The sequence below is a fragment of the Scyliorhinus torazame genome, chromosome 6 (genome assembly GCF_047496885.1).
Source record: "Scyliorhinus torazame isolate Kashiwa2021f chromosome 6, sScyTor2.1, whole genome shotgun sequence".
Lineage (NCBI taxonomy): Eukaryota > Metazoa > Chordata > Chondrichthyes > Carcharhiniformes > Scyliorhinidae > Scyliorhinus > Scyliorhinus torazame.
Genome location: NC_092712.1, coordinates 222,599,374 through 222,617,318, shown reverse-complemented (window position 1 = coordinate 222,617,318; position 17,945 = coordinate 222,599,374). Strand labels below are relative to the sequence as shown.

The window sequence follows — 17,945 nt, the reverse complement described above, 5'->3', positions numbered from 1 at the left end:
TTTCACATTTTTGCAAACAGGCGGTTCCATTTGTACGACAGAAGCAGTGAACAGGGGAGCACACATGGTAGCACAGTGATTAGCACTGTTGCTTTGCAGCGCCAGGTTCGATTCCTGGCTTGGTCACTGTCTGTGCAGAGTCTGCGCGTTCTCCCAGTGTCTGCATGGGTTTCCTCCTACAAGTCCTGAAAGACGTGCTTGTTAGGTGAATTGAACATTCTGAATTCTCCCTCTGTGTTCCCGAACAGGTGCCGGATGTGGGGCTTTTCACAGTAACTTCACTGCAGTGTTAATGTAAGCCTACTTGTGACAATAAAGATTACATTATAAATAATTGATAACCTACCAACTAGTCGAAGAAGCGAGAATTGTCAATCTAAGTCTCAATGTATCTGTATGTCACTCATTCAATGCCCCCAAATTAACCTTACTAATGACTAGTATTGAAGTAAATCAATAATCATTTAAGAAAACATGGTGACCGATTTTTTGTTTTTGTTTACTGTAATAGTATATTATTCATGAAGACCCATCTTCTCAACCTTGCCCCTTGCCTGAGGTGTGGTGATCCTCAGGTTAAATCACCACCAGTCAGCTCTCCCTCCCAAAAGGGGAAAGTAGCCTATGGTCATCTGGGACTATGGCGACTTTGCTTTACTATAGTATACATCAAGACATTTTCTGGCTGTAAGGGACTCAGGGTCAGATGCCAACCTGAAATTCTTCAGTCTTTCCTCTAGTCTTCCACTGTGGACTAAAACGTTTATTCATCCAACTTCTCTCCGGGTCCCTCCAGTTTCCTGTTTATTGGAGATCAGCAATACCCCAGTCTCAGAATTTTGGATCAGCTTTACATTCACTACTTCAGATGAAACTAATTATTTCTTGAATTTACTACATGTGGAAAAATACATTGATATTTGTCCACCGTAGACTGAGAGAATCTCGAAAAAATTTTAGGAGCATTAAGTTTTATTAGTTGTTGTTATTATTATATGAGTACTTGAGGCCCGTAACCCATCACAAATTTTTACTTATTGTGGTTAGAGAATTGAAGGGCACAAACCTAAATTCTCGATATGTGCTTCTGGTAGGCAAAACGCAATGGAAAATCTGCCCTTCATTGTTAGTCTCGCATGAAGCTGTTGCAATAGTGGCTTCCCTGAGAAGTGTAAATAAGACACTGTGGAGTAGGTGGTGCTCTTTTGAGCTTGTAATGAAGTAATTCTTGGAATAGGGCAGGAAATTGTTCCCTTTCCAATTAACTCAAACGTAGGTAACCTATAAACGCATCATGCTGATGTAACAATTGGATGTTGGATAATTCATCAGTCCCTCCATCAAAGAGGGACAATAGCCAATTTATAGCCAATGGAACCATATTACATAACAAAACAGTGAAACTTACAGCTGATCAGTGGAGCGAAGTTGACTCTTCTTCAGTTGGGTGAGATCATAATATTGATCGATAACAACATCACTACATAAAAAAACAGTTAAGCAGATAATTAGCAAATGCTTCCACATGGATGCTCTGTAAATTTGGTTGATTACTTTTTGCAAACTGATTCAAGTACACAAAATAGAAATTGCTCCAATTCTACTGCAGTCAATAATATCTTTATGTAAATTGGATGGCTACCACCAAGCTAATAAACATGGCAGAGGTTTTTTGTCCTACTTATTGGAGTTTCAACCCCCCCTGAAATCTGAACTCGTAGTTCCAAAAATATCAGCAAGAGACAGGCCACTGCTAGGGAGTAGCAGCTGATGACGGACCATCAATCAATAGGTTCTTTCTCACAATATCAGTCTGTAGGACGTCAGCATGAACAAAGTAAACTTATTTATAAAAGAGTGTTAAGTCTATTGGAGGGACCTCAGCATATGACCCAGCGGGGAATCGAAACTGGGAGCCTGAAGCTGTGAAGCAACAGTGCTAACCACTGTGCTACCGTGCTGCCCTCACTTCAGCGTTGATTGGCAGTGGGTGGGACTTCATCCATCTTTGGGAGGAAGCCCTGCCCATAAAAGCTGTTGGCCAATTAGGTTGGTCGATAGTTCAGCGCTGCAGTGGCCAGAAGTGGTACATCAACGTTCTGCTTGGAACTAGTCCCGGGACCATTGGGAAGGTAACTCCCAGGGGCCCCTGGGACGGGATGGTAAGGGACGCTGGGAGGAGGGGGGGCTGATCACAGTGTGAGCGGATAGTGCAGGGGGAAGGGAGGCCTGGAGCTCAAAGGTCACGGAGGGGAGGGCAGCCCAACTTTGAGGAGTCCTTCAGAGTGAGGCCTTCCCACCCCAGATGGAGAAAAACATTTTTCTCTGTTTTCCACGCTACCTGCTCCCGCCAGCTTAAAAATGGAGGCTGGTTGGGAAAAGGGTCTTAAGTGGCCATGATGGCCATTTAAGTGCTTTAATAGGTGACAGGGTGGTTTTCCCACCCGAGGCCTGCCCGCCCAAGCGTGAAATTGCGTCTGAGTTTGGGCAGTGGGTTCCCGCGCATCCATTCAATTTTATACCTCATCCCCTTGGGGAGGTGGGGGGGGGGGGGGGGGGGGGGGGCGTTAAATTCTGTCCATGGAGGATTGTGTACAGTTTTGGTCTCTTTACCTAAAGAAGGATATACTAGCCATTGAGGGAGAGCAATGAAGGTTTACCACATTTTCCCTAGGATAGCGGGATTGTCCTATGAGGAGAGATTGTTAAGTCTGGGCCGGTATTCTCAGAGTTTAGAAGAATGAGAAATGACTTCGCTAAATTGTTGAAAATTCTTACATGGATCAAAAGAGTAGATACAGGAAGGATGCTTTCCCTGGTTGTGGGGCCTAGAAACAGAGGAGAATCTTTGATTGAGGTGGGCCATTTAGGACTGAGATGAGGAGGAATTTCTTCAGTCAGAGGGTGGTCAATCTGAGCTGGTCTGTATTTTAACTCCATCTCCTCACCATTGTTTTATCATCCTTAAAAGACAAAAGCTATAATTTGGAAATTTCCTGTTCACCCCCAGCTTTAACAATTGTTTGTGGGAGGGAATTCAATATTTCCACCATCCCACTCGAATGGCAGGAGGTTGGGAACTTAAGCAGGGTGACAAGGGAAAGAGAAACAAGGGCAGTAATGAAAGAAAGAACAGTAAAATGCAAAAAACGGTAGACAGGGTAATCAAGGGCGAGTGGTAAATAGGGTCACAGTACAAAGAAAAGTTAGGCCCATTGAAAATGGCAAAAAGTCAAGCCAAAGGATTTGTGTCTTAATGCACAAGCATTTGGAATAAGTTGAGCCCCAAGGTCGGCCGGCGTGGATCCCGAAGTTCTGCCAGTTGGAAAATATGAGTCCCCAGAAAACAAGTTTGAAGAACTCTGATCTCGTCAAATGGCACAGCAGACTAGAGGGGCCAAGTAACCTACTCCTGCTACCATGGTCCTTGGAGTTCATGCAAGTGAACACGGGGAGGGTGATAAATAAGATTGTTGAGCTGTGGCACAGATAACCATGTGGGAATATGTCAGCATGGCAATAATGACTCAAAAAATGTCAGGCCTTAGGACTAAATATTCCTCAACACAAGGGATTTTGGAAAGATAGGGAAAGGAAGAGGGGTGGCAGTATTGATTAGGAAGAATATTACTGTGCTGGAAAGAGAGGGGTCAAGGACAGGATCTATTTGGTTAGAAGTTAGAAATAATAGAGGTACTAATACACTACTGAGTGTATCCTATGAACCACCAACTAGTGAGAAGGAAAAAGAGGAGCAAATTTGCAAGGGAATAACAGTGAGGTGCAAATATACATTGTGGTTTTAATGAGGAACATCAATTATCCTAACATACAATGCGATAATCACAATTTAAAGGACGGAGAGGGGAAGAGCTACTGAAGGATGCTTGGGAGATTGCCGAGATCTAATGTTACTGAGTCAACAAGGAAAGATGCACTGCTGGATCCATGGTTCGGAATAAGGTGATCAAGTGTCAGTGGGAGAAAATTTAGGGGGCAATGATCATAGTATTATAAAATTTAGGTTAGCAATGGAATAGGACTTGGAGCAATCTGGAGATAAAGATAAATAATTGGGAGTGGCCAATTTCAATGGGATAAGAAAAGGGGTTGGCCCAGGTAAATTGGAATCATGGATTGACTGGGACAATTGTGACAGAACAATGGGCTTTCTTTAAAGAGGAGATAGTTCAGGGATAGTCGAGCTACACTCCCAAGAAGGGGAAAGATGGGCCAAAGAAAGCAGGAGTTCAGAGGCTGTGAAAGAGATAGAGAGGAAGATGAAGCAGAACAAGGGTGCCTATGACAGCTCTCAGGTTGATAATAGATGGAGAATTTGACCAAATATTAAGTTCAGAGGGGAAATTAAAAAGAAAGTTGAGACAATGGAGCGTGTGAGGAAAGTTTGGCAACTAACAAAAAAAAGATCATAACAAAAAAGAAATCATAAAAATCATAAAGCCAGTGCGAGGAGGAGTGGGGCCACTTATGGAACAAAAAGTGAATTTACACATAGAAGCAGAGAACATGAATTAGGTATCAAATGAGTACTTTGTAGCTGACTACCAAGGACAAATATGGTGTCAATATCATAATGAATAAGGAGGTGGTTGAAACATTGGATGGGATAAAATTTGATGAAGAGGAAATATTGGAAAGGCTGGGTGGCTACACTTAAAGTTAATAAGTCATCAGGGCTGGATGAGAGGCATTTGAGGATACTGAGGTGAGTACGGCTGGACATTGTGCAATCCCTGGTCATAATCGTCCAATCCTCCTTAGAGACAAGGGTGGTGCCAGAGCACTGCTGAATTGCAAATGTTACACTCTTGTTCAAAAAGAGGTGTGTAAGGATAAGCCCAATTACTATAGCCCAGGCAGTTTAACCATGGCGGCAGGAAAGCTTTTAGAAATGATAATCCAGTATAAGATTAATAGTCACTTGGACAAGTGTGGATTTATTAAAGAAAGCCACTTTTGAGAAGACAAATGATGTTTAACTAACTTGATGTGAGTATTTCAATGAGGTAACAGAGAGGGTTGATGAGGGTAATATGGTTGATGTGCTGTAGTGGACATCCAAACGACATTGAGGCGTCGAGCGAGGGAACCGTGGTTTACCAAAGAAGTGGAATCTCTTGTTAAGAGGAAGAAGGGGGCCTATGTGAAGATGAGGTGTGAAGTTTCAGTTGGGGCGCTTGATAGTTACAAGGTAGCGAGGAAGGATCTAAAGAGAGAGCTAAGACGAGCAAGGAGGGGACATGAGAAGTATTTGGCAGGTAGAATCAAGGAAAACCCAAAAGCTTTCTATAGGTATGTCAGGAATAAAAGAATGACTAGGGAAAGAGTAGCACCAGTCAAGGACAGGGATGGGAAGTTGTGTGTGGAGTCTGAAGAGATAGGCGAGATACTAAATGAATATTTTTTGTCAGTATTCACTCAGGAAAAAGAGAATGTTGTGGAGGAGAATGCTGAGACCCAGGCTATTAGAATAGATGGTATTGAGGTACGTAGGGAAGAGGTGTTGGCAATTCTGGACAGGCTGAAAATAGATAAGTCCCCGGGGCCTGATGGGATTTATCCTAGGATTCTCTGGGAAGCCAGGGAAGAGATTGCTGGGCCTTTGGCTTTGATTTTTATGTCATCATTGGCTACAGGAATAGTGTCAGAGGGCTGGAGGATAGCAAATGTGGTCCCTTTGTTCAAGAAGGGGGGTAGAGACAACCCCGGCAACTATAGACCGGTGAGCCTCACGTCTGTTGTGGGTAAAGTCTTGGAGGGGATTATAAGAGACAAGATTTATAATCATCTAGATAGGAATAATATGATTAGGGATAGTCAGCATGGCTTTGTGAAGGGTAGGTCATGCCTCACAAACCTTATTGAGTTCTTTGAGAAGGTGACTGAACAGGTAGACGAGGGTAGAGCAGTTGATGTGGTGTATATGGATTTCAGTAAAGCGTTTGATAAGGTTCCCCACGGTAGGCTATTGCAGAAAATACGGAGGCTGGGGATTGAGGGTGATTTAGAGACGTGGATTAGAAATTGGCTAGCTGAAAGAAGACAGAGGGTGGTGGTTGATGGGAAATGTTCAGAATGGAGTTCAGTTACAAGTGGCGTACCACAAGGATCTGTTCTGGGGCCGTTGCTGTTTGTCATTTTTTATCAATGACCTAGAGGTGGGCGCAGAAGGGTGGGTGAGTAAATTTGCAGACGACACTAAAGTCGGTGGTGTTGTCGACAGTGCGGAAGGATGTAGCAGGTTACAGAGGGACATAGATAAGCTGCAGAGCTGGGCTGAGAGGTGGCAAATGGAGTTTAATGTAGAGAAGTGTGAGGTGATTCACTTTGGAAGGAATAACAGGAATGCGGAATATTTGGCTAATGGTAAAGTTCTTGGAAGTGTAGATGAGCAGAGGGATCTAGGTGTCCATGTATATAGATCCCTGAAAGTTGCCACCCAGGTTGATAGGGTTGTGAAGAAGGCCTATGGAGTGTTTGCCTTTATTGGTAGAGGGATTGAGTTCTGGAGTCATGAGGTCATGTTGCAGCTGTACAAAACTCTGGTACGGCCGCATTTGGAGTATTGCGTACAGTTCTGGTCACCGCATTATAGGAAGGATGTGGAAGCTTTGGAGCGGGTGCAGAGGTGATTTACCAGGATGTTGCCTGGTATGGAGGGAAAATCGTATGAGGAAAGGCTGATGGACTTGAGGTTGTTTTCGTTAGAGAGAAGAAGGTTAAGAGGAGACTTAATAGAGGCATACAAAATGATCAGGGGGTTAGATAGGGTGGACAGTGAGAGCCTTCTCCCGCGGATGGAAATGGCTAGCACGAGGGGACATAGCCTTAAACTGAGGGGTAATAGATATAGGACAGAGGTCAGAGGTAGGTTCTTTACGCAAAGAGTGGTGAGGCCGTGGAATGCCCTACCTGCAACAGTAGTGAACTCGCCAACATTGAGGGCATTTAAACGTTTATTGGATAAGCATATGGATGATAATGGCATAGTGCAGGTTAGATGGCTTTTGTTTTTTGACTTCCCATGTCGGTGCAACATCGTGGGCCGAAGGGCCTGTACTGCGCTGTATCGTTCTATGTTCTATCTGATGAAGTCCCACATAACAGGCCTGTCAGCCACAGTAAAGCCCATGGAATAAAGGGGACAGTGTCATTCAGCTGCACTGACACAAAGTTTGTAATTGTGGTAGGGAAATTGTGAACAGTACAGCTTAAGTTACATTTTAATATTGAGAAGTGGGATCAGGTGTGTGTAGGGGGTGGGGGGTGCTAAACTGGCAAAAACTTTGAGGGTTCCAATCCATTGACTTCCAGATTTTACTGAGGCAGGATAAGGGAGGGTGGCCATCCCATTCCTCGGAGACCAAAGGTCGGGGTTGACATTTTAAATACGATAACGAGGCCTTGGATTCAACCTGCTTTTCGGATTTAATTGTGGCCACCCAGGTTTCCCCAGCCTGTGGCATTTCTTTTGGGCCAAGGGGAGCACAAGTGCTTCCATCCACTTCCCCAATTTCTCCCACCAGAAGACAGTCTCCCCGTAACTGCACAGCATGTGGGGAATGCAGAAGCAGCAGGTTTCCCGTGCTCTATCAAACCCCTCTCACATTCACACAACTCCCAGGCTGTCAGTAAGGAAAAATTCCTCCTTAAGCTGTGCATATAGGCATCCATCTGGGCAACACTTAAAACAAGATCACTTGGGGGTATCCAGTGATGACCTGTGAAAGCGGGTCACACAAAAGGTGGCTCCCGCTAAGGTCCTGGTATTTCGATCATTTTTTTCCCCATTTTGGTTGGCAAATCTTGGGTTCTAACCCAGCAGTTTGGTATGGAGGTCAGATAAGGCGGTTGGGGGATGTCGAAATTTGCATCAAAGAAGACTGCAGGAAAGAGATCCCAGGCTGGGAGCCCGACAAAGGAATTTGGAAGAGATAAGGGTGGAGGAAGCGGCTGCACCAATCACATTGGAAACCTTGGCGGGGGTGATAGTGCAGGAATTAGAGGAGTTTGGAAAGCAGATGGATGGCTGATTCGAGCGACAAGGCAAGGAACTAAAAGGATTGTTTAAAGCTACTGTTGAGGAGGCATTGGGCCCGATACAGGAGCAGCTTGGCATAACCGCCAAGGCCGTGATGGAGCAGGGAGAGGCATTGAAGGGAGTGAAGGAGGCTGGTCTCATTGGAAGCTGAAATGCTACTTATGGCAGACAGAAACAAAGGCCTAAAAGCCAAAGTGAACGAGGCATATGAGTCTCAGAGTGGTGGGCTTGCCGGAGTGAGTGGAACGCTCGAGGCCGAATGAGTGTTTCTCGGACATTTTCTCTCAGCTGGTGGGCAGAGATTAAGTGTTTGCACCACTGGAGTTGGACAGGGCGCAACGGGCCTTGTAATAGAAGCCAAGACCGAACGAGCCACCGCACATGGTGATCATCCGGTTTCACAACTATCAGAGGAAGGAGCAGGGATAGATCTATGGTGCGCATATATCAGGACATTGGTACTGAACAGGCGAAGCGAAGGGCAGCCTTTAACAGAGTGAAGGCAGAGGTGTACAACAAGGATGTGCGATTCAGAGTGGTGTACCCAGCGAAGCTGAGTCATGTTAGATTCGAAGGACCATTATTTCAACTTGACAGAGCAGGGCGAGGGCTTAATCAAGGAATAAGGACTGGGAATGGTTTGATAATAGGTTTGTATAACCTATTATCACGGTGGTAATGGCTGACTCGAGATTGATGGGGGGGTGGGAAGCCCCCAACACGGTTGGTCACCTGGAACGTGCGGGGCCTGGGGAGGGGGGGGGGGGGCGTTAAAAGAGCGAGGGATTTTGCCCATCTAAAAAGTCTGAGAGGCGACATGCTGTGTGTAGAAGGCCTGACTGAGCCAGGTGTTCCACGTGGGCTGTGGCAGTAGGGCCCGGGGGGGATGGTCCTCATTAATAAGAGGGTTCAAGTTTCACATGGAGAGGGTGATGCCAGATCCAGGGGGGTGATACATGATGGTAGTACGGATGTTAGAGGGGAAACAAGTGGTTCTAGTGAACATATATGCCTCGAATTGGGCAATGTGTTGTTCATGAAACAACTGTTGGTGTCGCTTCCAGACCTGGATACCCATCAACCTATTATGGGGTGTGATATGAAATGTGTGCTGGACCTGAAGGCGGATCGATCTAGGCTGAAATCTCAGGCCCCGGTTAAGGTGGCAAGATCATTGTCTGCGTTCATGGAGGAGGTGGGAGGGGTGGACCCGTGGAGGTTCATGCACCGGGGTGGGGGAAAGTTTTAATCTGTTTCCACCGTACACAAAGTGTAGTTGCTGTTTATTACTTTATTATAAGTTGGACTCTTCTGGGGGAGGTGAGAGAAGTTGAATATTCAGCAGTGGTGATCTCCAACCACGCCCCGCATTGGGTGGGCCTGGTGCTGGAGGTTGGTGAAGAGCGCTGCAGGGAGTGGTGGCTGGACGTTGGGTTGTTACCGGATTTGGGGTTGTTTGTGAGGATCTCAAGGGCCATACAGGGGTACATTGCAAATAGTGATAGTGGGAAGGTTTCACCCTCGATTTTGTGGCAGGCATTTTGTGGAGGTGATCAGGGGAGAGATCATAGTGTTTAAGGCCCATGTGAACGTGGAGGCTAAGGAGGAGCGACAGAAATTTGTGAATGAGATCTTAAGTGAGATCGCAGGTGTGCGAGGGACCTGACCCCAGAACTTTGGGCATGTGGGACAAAACTGCAAACGCAGTTTGACTTGATGTCCATGGACAAGGCAGTGAGGCAATTGAGGTGGGGAAAAGGGGCAGTACGGGGAGAAGGCGAATCGGCTCTTGGTTCATTAACTGAAGCAGCGGAAGGCAGTCAGGGAGATTGTTGAGGTTACGGACCAGCAGGATAGGCTGGTCTCCGCTGTGCAGAAGGTGAATGGGATGTTCAGGGCCTTCTACAAGGCGTTCTATAGTTTGGAGCCGCTGGGGATAGCAGAATTTTGGGGCATCTGGAAATTTCCAAGGTGGAGGAGGAGATATGGGAGGAGTTGGGAGGCCTCGCTAGGTTTGGCGGAGTTTCAGATAGCGCTGAACCAGATGCAAGCACGGGAACACTGGGGCTGGATGGGTTCCCGGTGGTCTTATCATGGATCAGTCGAGTCTTTTGTTTTTGGGCTCCTTGGAGTGAGGTGTCCTCCCAGAGAAATTGAGGCAGGCGTCCATCTTGCTACCCTTGATGAAGGACAAAGACCCCACCGTCATGTTTAGATACCTCCGGGTGCTGGGGCTGAGTTAAGGAGTTTTCCCGGCTTCCCTGGTGGTGCAACTATTTATCTTATTGGAGCTGATTCTATCCTGTTCAGGGTCAGAGGAGGATAGACATCCAGCATGGACCTGCAAAGTGGGAGAAAAGTTGAGTTTGGTGGAGAGGGTGAAGGCGGAATGGGTGGAGGAATTAGGGCCGATACTGGAGGAAGAGGTGTGGAGTGAGGCACTGAGGGTGCCAATGCGACATCGTCCTGTGCAAGACTGAGCCTTATTCAGTGGAGGTGGCATTTCGAGCGCACCTCACGAAAGCGAGAATGAACTGCTTTTTTGAAAGGGTGGAAGACCGGTGCAAGCCCATGCACCACACGCACATGTTCTGATCATGTTCCAAGCTGGTGGGCTTCTGGAGGTCCTTTCTTCACACTTTGTTGCCGATCCTGAATATGGGGTTGGAACCCTGCCAGTGGCAGAGATTTTTGGGGTCGCTGATGGTCTGGAGCTGCGGGCAGGGGCGGGTATCCTGGCCTTCGCTTCGTTGGTGGCATGGAGGTGGGTGACACCGCCAAGTGCTTCGGTGTGGCTAAGGGTCTTGGTGGAGGTTTTGCATCTCGAGAAGGCCAATAATACCATGAAGGGAGTCAATTGAGGGGTTCTAACGAGATGGCGATCGTTTATATTGTACTTTAGAGAATTGGTCACATTTAGCTGTTAGAGGGGGTGTGGGGGGGCGGGGGTTAGGTTTGTCAGTTTGGTGGGGGGGGGAGATTGGGGGGAGTGGGGTTGGTATTTTGGTCTTTGGTAACTTCTGTATAAAATGTTGAAATTTTTATTTTAAAAATTCCACAAAAAAAAATCATTTGACACCTGCCAAGGTAAAGGTGTCGGAAATGAACCAAATCTGGAAGATGAGCTGGGCTCTTGTTCAGTTTGCAGACTAACTCAGCACTCAGGCATTTTTCTCGTCCTCCAGAAATATATGGATTAGAAAAATAAATCAAAAAAATAGAAGAAAATAAAACATAACTACAGGCCTTGGTTATCATGAAAAAAATAAGGAGCCATAACTTAATTGGAATGTCAATCAGCGTTGGATTGCTTCTCCTTACCCACTTAACTGCACCAAATTTCTAAGTTGCCTGTCTCGCCCGCCCTTCCGACTCATGCCGGATGAGATTCAGGCACTGCAGTGTACCCTGGGGTCCTGCATCGCAATCAGAATGGGCATCCAGCTGGAGGGGTTTGCATCCAGCTGGGGGTCAGGCCGGGTATGGTGAGGGGGGGTCAGGTCGCGCCATGGGGTCCAAATCAGGATGTAGGGTGGGGGCAGTCGATTCAGGCCGGAGGGGTCAGGTTAGGAGGCGGCTCAGGTTGAGCTGAGGGGTGCAATCTAATTGGGTCATGGCGGTCAAGTTGGTGGGGGGGGGGGTAATCTCGAGCGAGTGGGGGTTGAGGGCGTGGAATACCATGGGAGCTGCCTAATGTGGAGGGTTGAGGGGGGAGGGGGAGAGAGAGAGTTTCCTGTGGGGTAGCGTCTGTGGAGGCAGTCCCATGTGAAAATTGGTCTGGCTATTTAGAACACTATGTTGAAGTTCGAAGAGGTTTTATTATTTCTAACTTTTTCAGAGTAACTATTAATGTGACACTGGAAGAACCATGCGATGTTAGCCATTTAAATTGCTTTGTGGGGTGTGATATGTTAAGTAAGTTGGTTCAACGTTGACTGCAACTGGATGCAGTGAAACTAGAAACAGGCTTCTGACACAGGAGATGGTCCAACACTGTTTTATTGAACTTCCTGATTGCTGTACATAGTCTGCTGTGAGTTGACACTCTATCAATCTAACTGATAACCTCCTACTGGCTTGACCAGACTAACTCTCTACCTCATGGTGATAGTGCTCACTGGCTTGTGCACTCCTGCTATCTCAGTAGCTGTGTCCTGTGGAGGGAGAGAGAGTCTTAATGCTCTGTGGGCTTTATAGTGGTGGTGTCCTGTCTGGTGATTGGTTGGTATGTGTCGTGTGTGTTCATTGGTTATCATGTGTGTCAATCTCTACCTGTCTGCATCTCATTATATACATGAGTGGATATTATGACAGGGTCATTCCCAGAGCAGCTCAATCATCCGGAGAAGTTAGCGACCTGGACAATTGCCGCGTAAACCCTTACCAGGGAAGTTCTGAGAGTGATTGCCCAACGCATCTTTGAGGTAACCCCCCCCCAAAAAAATTGATTAAAACATTTAATTAACCATAAAAATTTAAATAGGCTACTAACCCAGGAAGAGTGTATCCGCCGTAACCAAAATGTCTGTGCCCCTTCCCCATTAATGTAGGAGGCTCAGCCTTTGGCCTGTGATCATCAGGTAGATTTAACGTTCCGGTACCTCCATATTCTCTTTCAATGCCCCAAGGAGTCCGCGGAACCTTTGGAGCAGTTTCCAAATATTGTTCATACCTGTGACAAAGAAAAAATATAGTCTGTTCAGTGTATTAGAACGATGTAATGTCGGACTTCTTTAAATTAACATAACCAAAAGTAAATTAATGTCAGGTTTTATAAGGGGATTTCAGATTATTATCCACTTGTAGATGGAAAATGCATGTGTGTACATCTTTAATGGACTGCTTTTTAGATATGCAAATGACTGAAATTAAGCAACATTGTAATTAAGAAGCATCGCTTTTATATGCTGTCATTATTCTCTCGAATGTGATTCTATCTATTCACAACTTTGACAGGTTTATTTAATGAAGCAAAGCAAGATTGTTTTCATATTTTGCAATTTGGCCTTTTACTGTAAATTGATATAGTAATCTGTCCTTTGACTGATAATTTAAATTTTGCTTTAGACAGACAGACTGAAAGAAAACAGATTGACTCAATGTTTGAGCATTTCCACCGACCATACAAACACAAGTAATGGTCAATTATGTGTAAATGTCAACCACCAACTTTGGCCTAAAGATTTGAACTCTTTGTACTTAATCCATTAGCCGAAGTCAAACTTGATCGAATCATAGAATCGCACATTATCGGAGGTGGGTTTTCAGCCCCTCATGTCTGCATAGATTAACCTGTCATGAAAATCGCTTGTGGCTCCCTTTCAGCTACATTTGGGGGCGGAATTGGCGGGAACAGTCTCCGACCTGGCACGGGTGGCACAGTGGTTAGCACTGCTGCCTCACAGCACCAGGGACCCGGGTTTGATTCCGAACTTGGGTGACTGGCTGTGTGGAGCTTGCACTCTCCCATGTCTGCGTGGGTTTCCTCCAGGTGCTCCGGTTTCCTCCCACAGTCCAAAGATGTGCAGGTTAGGTGGATTGGCCGTGATAAATTATCCCTTAGTGTCCAAAGGTTAGGTGGGGCTGCGGGGATGGGCCTCGACAGGATGCTCTTTCAGAAGATCATTGCAGACTCGATGGGCTGAATGCCCTCCTACTGCACTGTAGGAATTCTATGGTTCTAATTCTGCAAATTAGATTTCAACCCCTCAAAAGCTATTACTTGTGTAAAAGTCAACCCTCTAAAAACGTAATCTCAGAAACTGAACTTTTACATGATTTTATACGACAAATAGACGATCAAACTGCATCCAATGATGTATCATCACCACCACCTAGTGGACACTCTAAGGTATAACATTTAGGGTGCATAAACTCCTTTGCATTCAAGTGTTTTTGCCTTACTCATTTCTTACTGATAAGATTCCAACATTTATACAGTTCATGAGTATAGTTTGTTACAGTTGTTTCAATTTGTGTTTGTATATTGGAGCATGAATGCATATTTGCTTCACAATATTCAATAGAGCAGCTTTTTTCAAGAAATTGCCATCCTCAAAGAGATAACAGTAGTATTGCCAAGGAAACTCGTTTAAAAAACTTACAGAAACATATAATAGGTAGACATTATTTATTTTAAAGAAATAATAAATGTTGCACTACTCCAATGCAGAACTGAATTTATTTTCTCCATTGCAAAGAGCACATCATTTTCCAATCCTGCAAAATTGGGGAATTAACAGGTATTCTGATGCACTAAGTAAACCCAGCAATGCAGCATTACCAGTGAAATATTCTGCTGTACACCTTGTCAGGTACGTATTAAAAGGCAAACAGAGTAACCTTAAAATTATCGACAAAATGATTCTATGCTGAGGATAATTCTACGATAATAAGGGCGGCACAGAGGCACAAGGCGGCACAAGGCGGCACAGTGGCATAGTGGCTTGCACTGCTGCCTCAGCGCCAGGGACCCGGGTTCAATTCCAGCCTTGGGTGACTCTGTGGAGTTTGCATGTTCTCCCCATGTCTGCATGGGTTTCCTCCGGGTGCTCCGCTTTCCTCCCACAGTCCAAAAGATGTGCAGGTTAAGGTGGGGTTACAGGGATAGGGCAGGGGAGTTGCCCTGCGTGGGGTGCTCATTCAGAGGGTCGGTGCAGACTTGATGGGCCGAATTGTCTCCTTCTGCACTGTGGGGAGTCTTAAACTTCCAAATACACATCAATGACAAGGAACCTTGCCACAGTTAGCATGTATTAAAAAGTTAGAGGAATATTGAACTGAGGAGCAGGAGTAGGCCATTCAGCCCTTCGAGCATCCTCCGCCATTCAATAAGATCATGGCTGATCTGGTTGTGTCTTGATTCAGACTTTGCTGTCTGCCCCCCATAGCCTTTGACTGTCTTATCCATCAAAAATCTGTATAACTCTGCCTTGAATCAATTCAATGATTCAGCCTCTGCTGCTGTCTGGGGAAAGGAATTCCACAGACGAAAACCCTTTGAGAGAAAAAAAGAATCTCCCACCTCACTTTTAAACGGTGGACCTCTTATTCGTCATCTGTGTCCCCTGGTTCTAGTCTGTCCGATAAGTAGAAACATCCTCCTGGTATCTGCCCTATCAAATCCCTTCAGGATCTTGTATGTGTAAATAAGATCACCTCTCATTCTTCTAAACTCCAATATGTATAGGCCCAATCTGTCCAATCTTTCTTCATAATATAAAAGCCCCTCATCATCGGAATGAGTTGAGCCAACCTTCTGACACAATTACATAATTTTTCAATTTTAAAAAAGGTGTGGGAATCATTACTGTTAATTTTCTCAGTCTGCTTGGGTAACATTCCTCACCGCCGACTCATAATCAGAAGATTTAGACCATTCCATAGGAACTAGGAACAGAAAAAGGCAGTTCAGCCCTCTGAGCCTGCTCCGCAAGTCAATCAGGTCATCGCTAATCTCTTCCTGGTCTCAAATACATCTCTCTACCTGTTGCCCATATCCCTTCAGCCGGTTATTTTTAATCAAAAATATATCTATCTATTCTTGAAACCGTTTAATAACTCTGATTCCACCGTACTATGGGGCAGCGAGTTCCACAAATTCACCACCCTCTGCGAGCAGTAATTCCTCCTCATCTCAGTTCTAAATCTACCACCTCTCAGCCTATATACGTGACCTCTCATTCTAGATTTCCCCACATGGGGGAACATTTGGTCTACGTTTACTTTATCAATCCCTTTTGGTGTTTTATATACCTAGATCAGATCCCAGCTTTCTCCATCTCCTCTTTTGGTGCAACTGTGATAAGAGATCGAAATTATTGGAGCTAAAATCTCTCAGATTATTCAGTGCACATGCTGACTTTGCTCCTCCGCTCCCTGTCATGTTAAAGCTCTGCGCTGGGAGCACAAGATCACATAATCACCCCTGTGATCTCATCTTACATTTCGCGGCAGCAAAAAAAAAGTAGAGATTTTCTGAAGCATTAGCTGGTTTATTCTTTTTTAAAGCTGGTGCTAGTATCAAAACTCTTTGAAAGAAATCGAAACAGCTTCAGACGCAATCTCACAAATTGATGTTCCCAGTGGGGAACTTCAATCGCAGCACAGATCAGAAATTCAGGCAATGAGATCAGTTAGGATTTCTCATTCGTGGATGGGAAATTCTGCAGGTGAGCTGCGTACTTAAATCTCGATGTGTGCTCTGTGGGTAGACAGAGGCTTAGTGCGGGGTGGAGGTGGTTGGGGAGGGTGGTAATGGTGGCTGGGGAGTGGGTAGTGAGTACGATGAAACTCATCAGGAATGCGAATTCATAAAAGATTAAATTAATTCATTTGTGTTTTTGTTGTTCAGTACTGGGTGTAATGGAACAGTTATGTTTACAATTCGGTAGAAATTGGTGCATGCGTGTTAACAAAATATGGACAAGAGGAATGATTTAATTGTAATTTAGATGGTGTCAAAGAATTCATACATTTTATCTGGATTTCAATTTTTAATGTTTGGATATTAATGTCGATATTAGCAGCAAACCTACCGACAGATCTTTACCTCATCTAAGCTGACTTAAATTCATTCAGTCATCGTTTGATTGACTCTTTTATTAGTGCAATAGCAGAATGGGACAGCAGTACAATAGCTATGATATCTCATCACATTGGATGGGAAACTCTATAGTACTGTTTCATTATTCACAAGGTGTTTTTGTCCTGCTGCAGGTTACTAGGCTGCAAAAGCAAACCAAACACTGAACACCATAGTATATAAACCAAATTACAACCTGTCTTTTGGAAGCTATGAGTGCCTTTCGAAACCTAAAAAGGCTTACGCAAGTGCATACACTTGTGGGCGAATCCCTCTGAATATTACATTGGTTGAGGTGTGTGCAGTGAAGATCCACTGCTAGTTTGTGGAGCAGGGAAATCATTCTGTCAATTGGCAAAAAATCTTTTCAAATTGGATCAGTTCAGCTTGGTCTTGAATTCCAAGCCCAAACAGGGTACAGGTTAGGTAATCTGATTTACAGTTGTAACTATGCAAAGACGGGGGGCTATGTGGGAAAATGTATGGACAGCTACTGGGTAGAGCTCGAACACCACTGGGCGAGACCAGACAGAAATGGGAGGGCGAACTAGGGACAGAAGTAGGGTGGGGACTCTGGAGCGAAGCACTGAGCAGGGCCAACTCCACATGCTTCTGCGCAAGGCTCAGCCTAATGCAGCTCAAAGTGGTGCACAGAGCGCACCTGACCAGAACCCGAATGAGCAGGTTCTTCACGGAGGTGGAGGACAAGTGTGAACAGTGTCAGAGAGACCCGGCCAACCACACCCACATGTTCTGGGCGTGCCCCAAACTTGGCGGATTCTGGACAGCCTTCTTTGAGGCGATGTCCAAGGTTGTGGGGATGAGGGTGGAGCCATGCCCGAGAGTGTCAGTCTTCGGGCTATTGGACCCGCCAGAACAACAAACGGAGAATCCTGCTCACCTGGTGATCAGCAGCACCACCCACAGCTGCAGACTGGCTGGCAGACCTGTCGGAACTTCTCCATTTGGAGGAGATCCAATATACCATCCGAGGATTGGACGCGGGCTTCCACAAAGCATGGGGACAATTTACCAGCCTGTTCCAAGACCTGTTAGAGGCCAATAGCGGATAGGAAGGGAGGGAGGACGGGGGAACCAATAGGTGCCAACAGGACCACACAAAGCCGACAGGAACAAAGGGGGGGGGCAGCAAGGGAGGAACCCAGGGAAATATCAGAAGGGGACACAGGGAAAGAGGACCAGAGGGCCCCCTCACAAAGCCATAGGTACAATAACAAATATAAGTTGAAAAATTGACTTAACATCTACGGCATAAGAAAGGGCCCAAGACGGAGCTTG

At 45.5% G+C, this 17,945-nt stretch overlaps 1 protein-coding gene across 2 annotated transcripts in view; it reads right to left on the bottom strand.

Moving 5' to 3' along the window:
- LOC140425776 (sperm-associated microtubule inner protein 4) overlaps window positions 1–17,945 on the bottom strand; it is a 108,337-nt gene that overhangs the window by 58,571 nt on the left and 31,821 nt on the right. For both annotated transcript variants that reach the window (XM_072510204.1, XM_072510205.1), the window contains exons 2-3: window positions 12,555–12,734; window positions 1,409–1,480 (exon numbers count right to left, since the gene is read on the bottom strand). In XM_072510204.1, coding sequence (XP_072366305.1) covers window positions 1,409–1,480; window positions 12,555–12,734 — 252 coding nt within the window. The remainder of the gene's footprint in view (window positions 1–1,408; window positions 1,481–12,554; window positions 12,735–17,945) is intronic.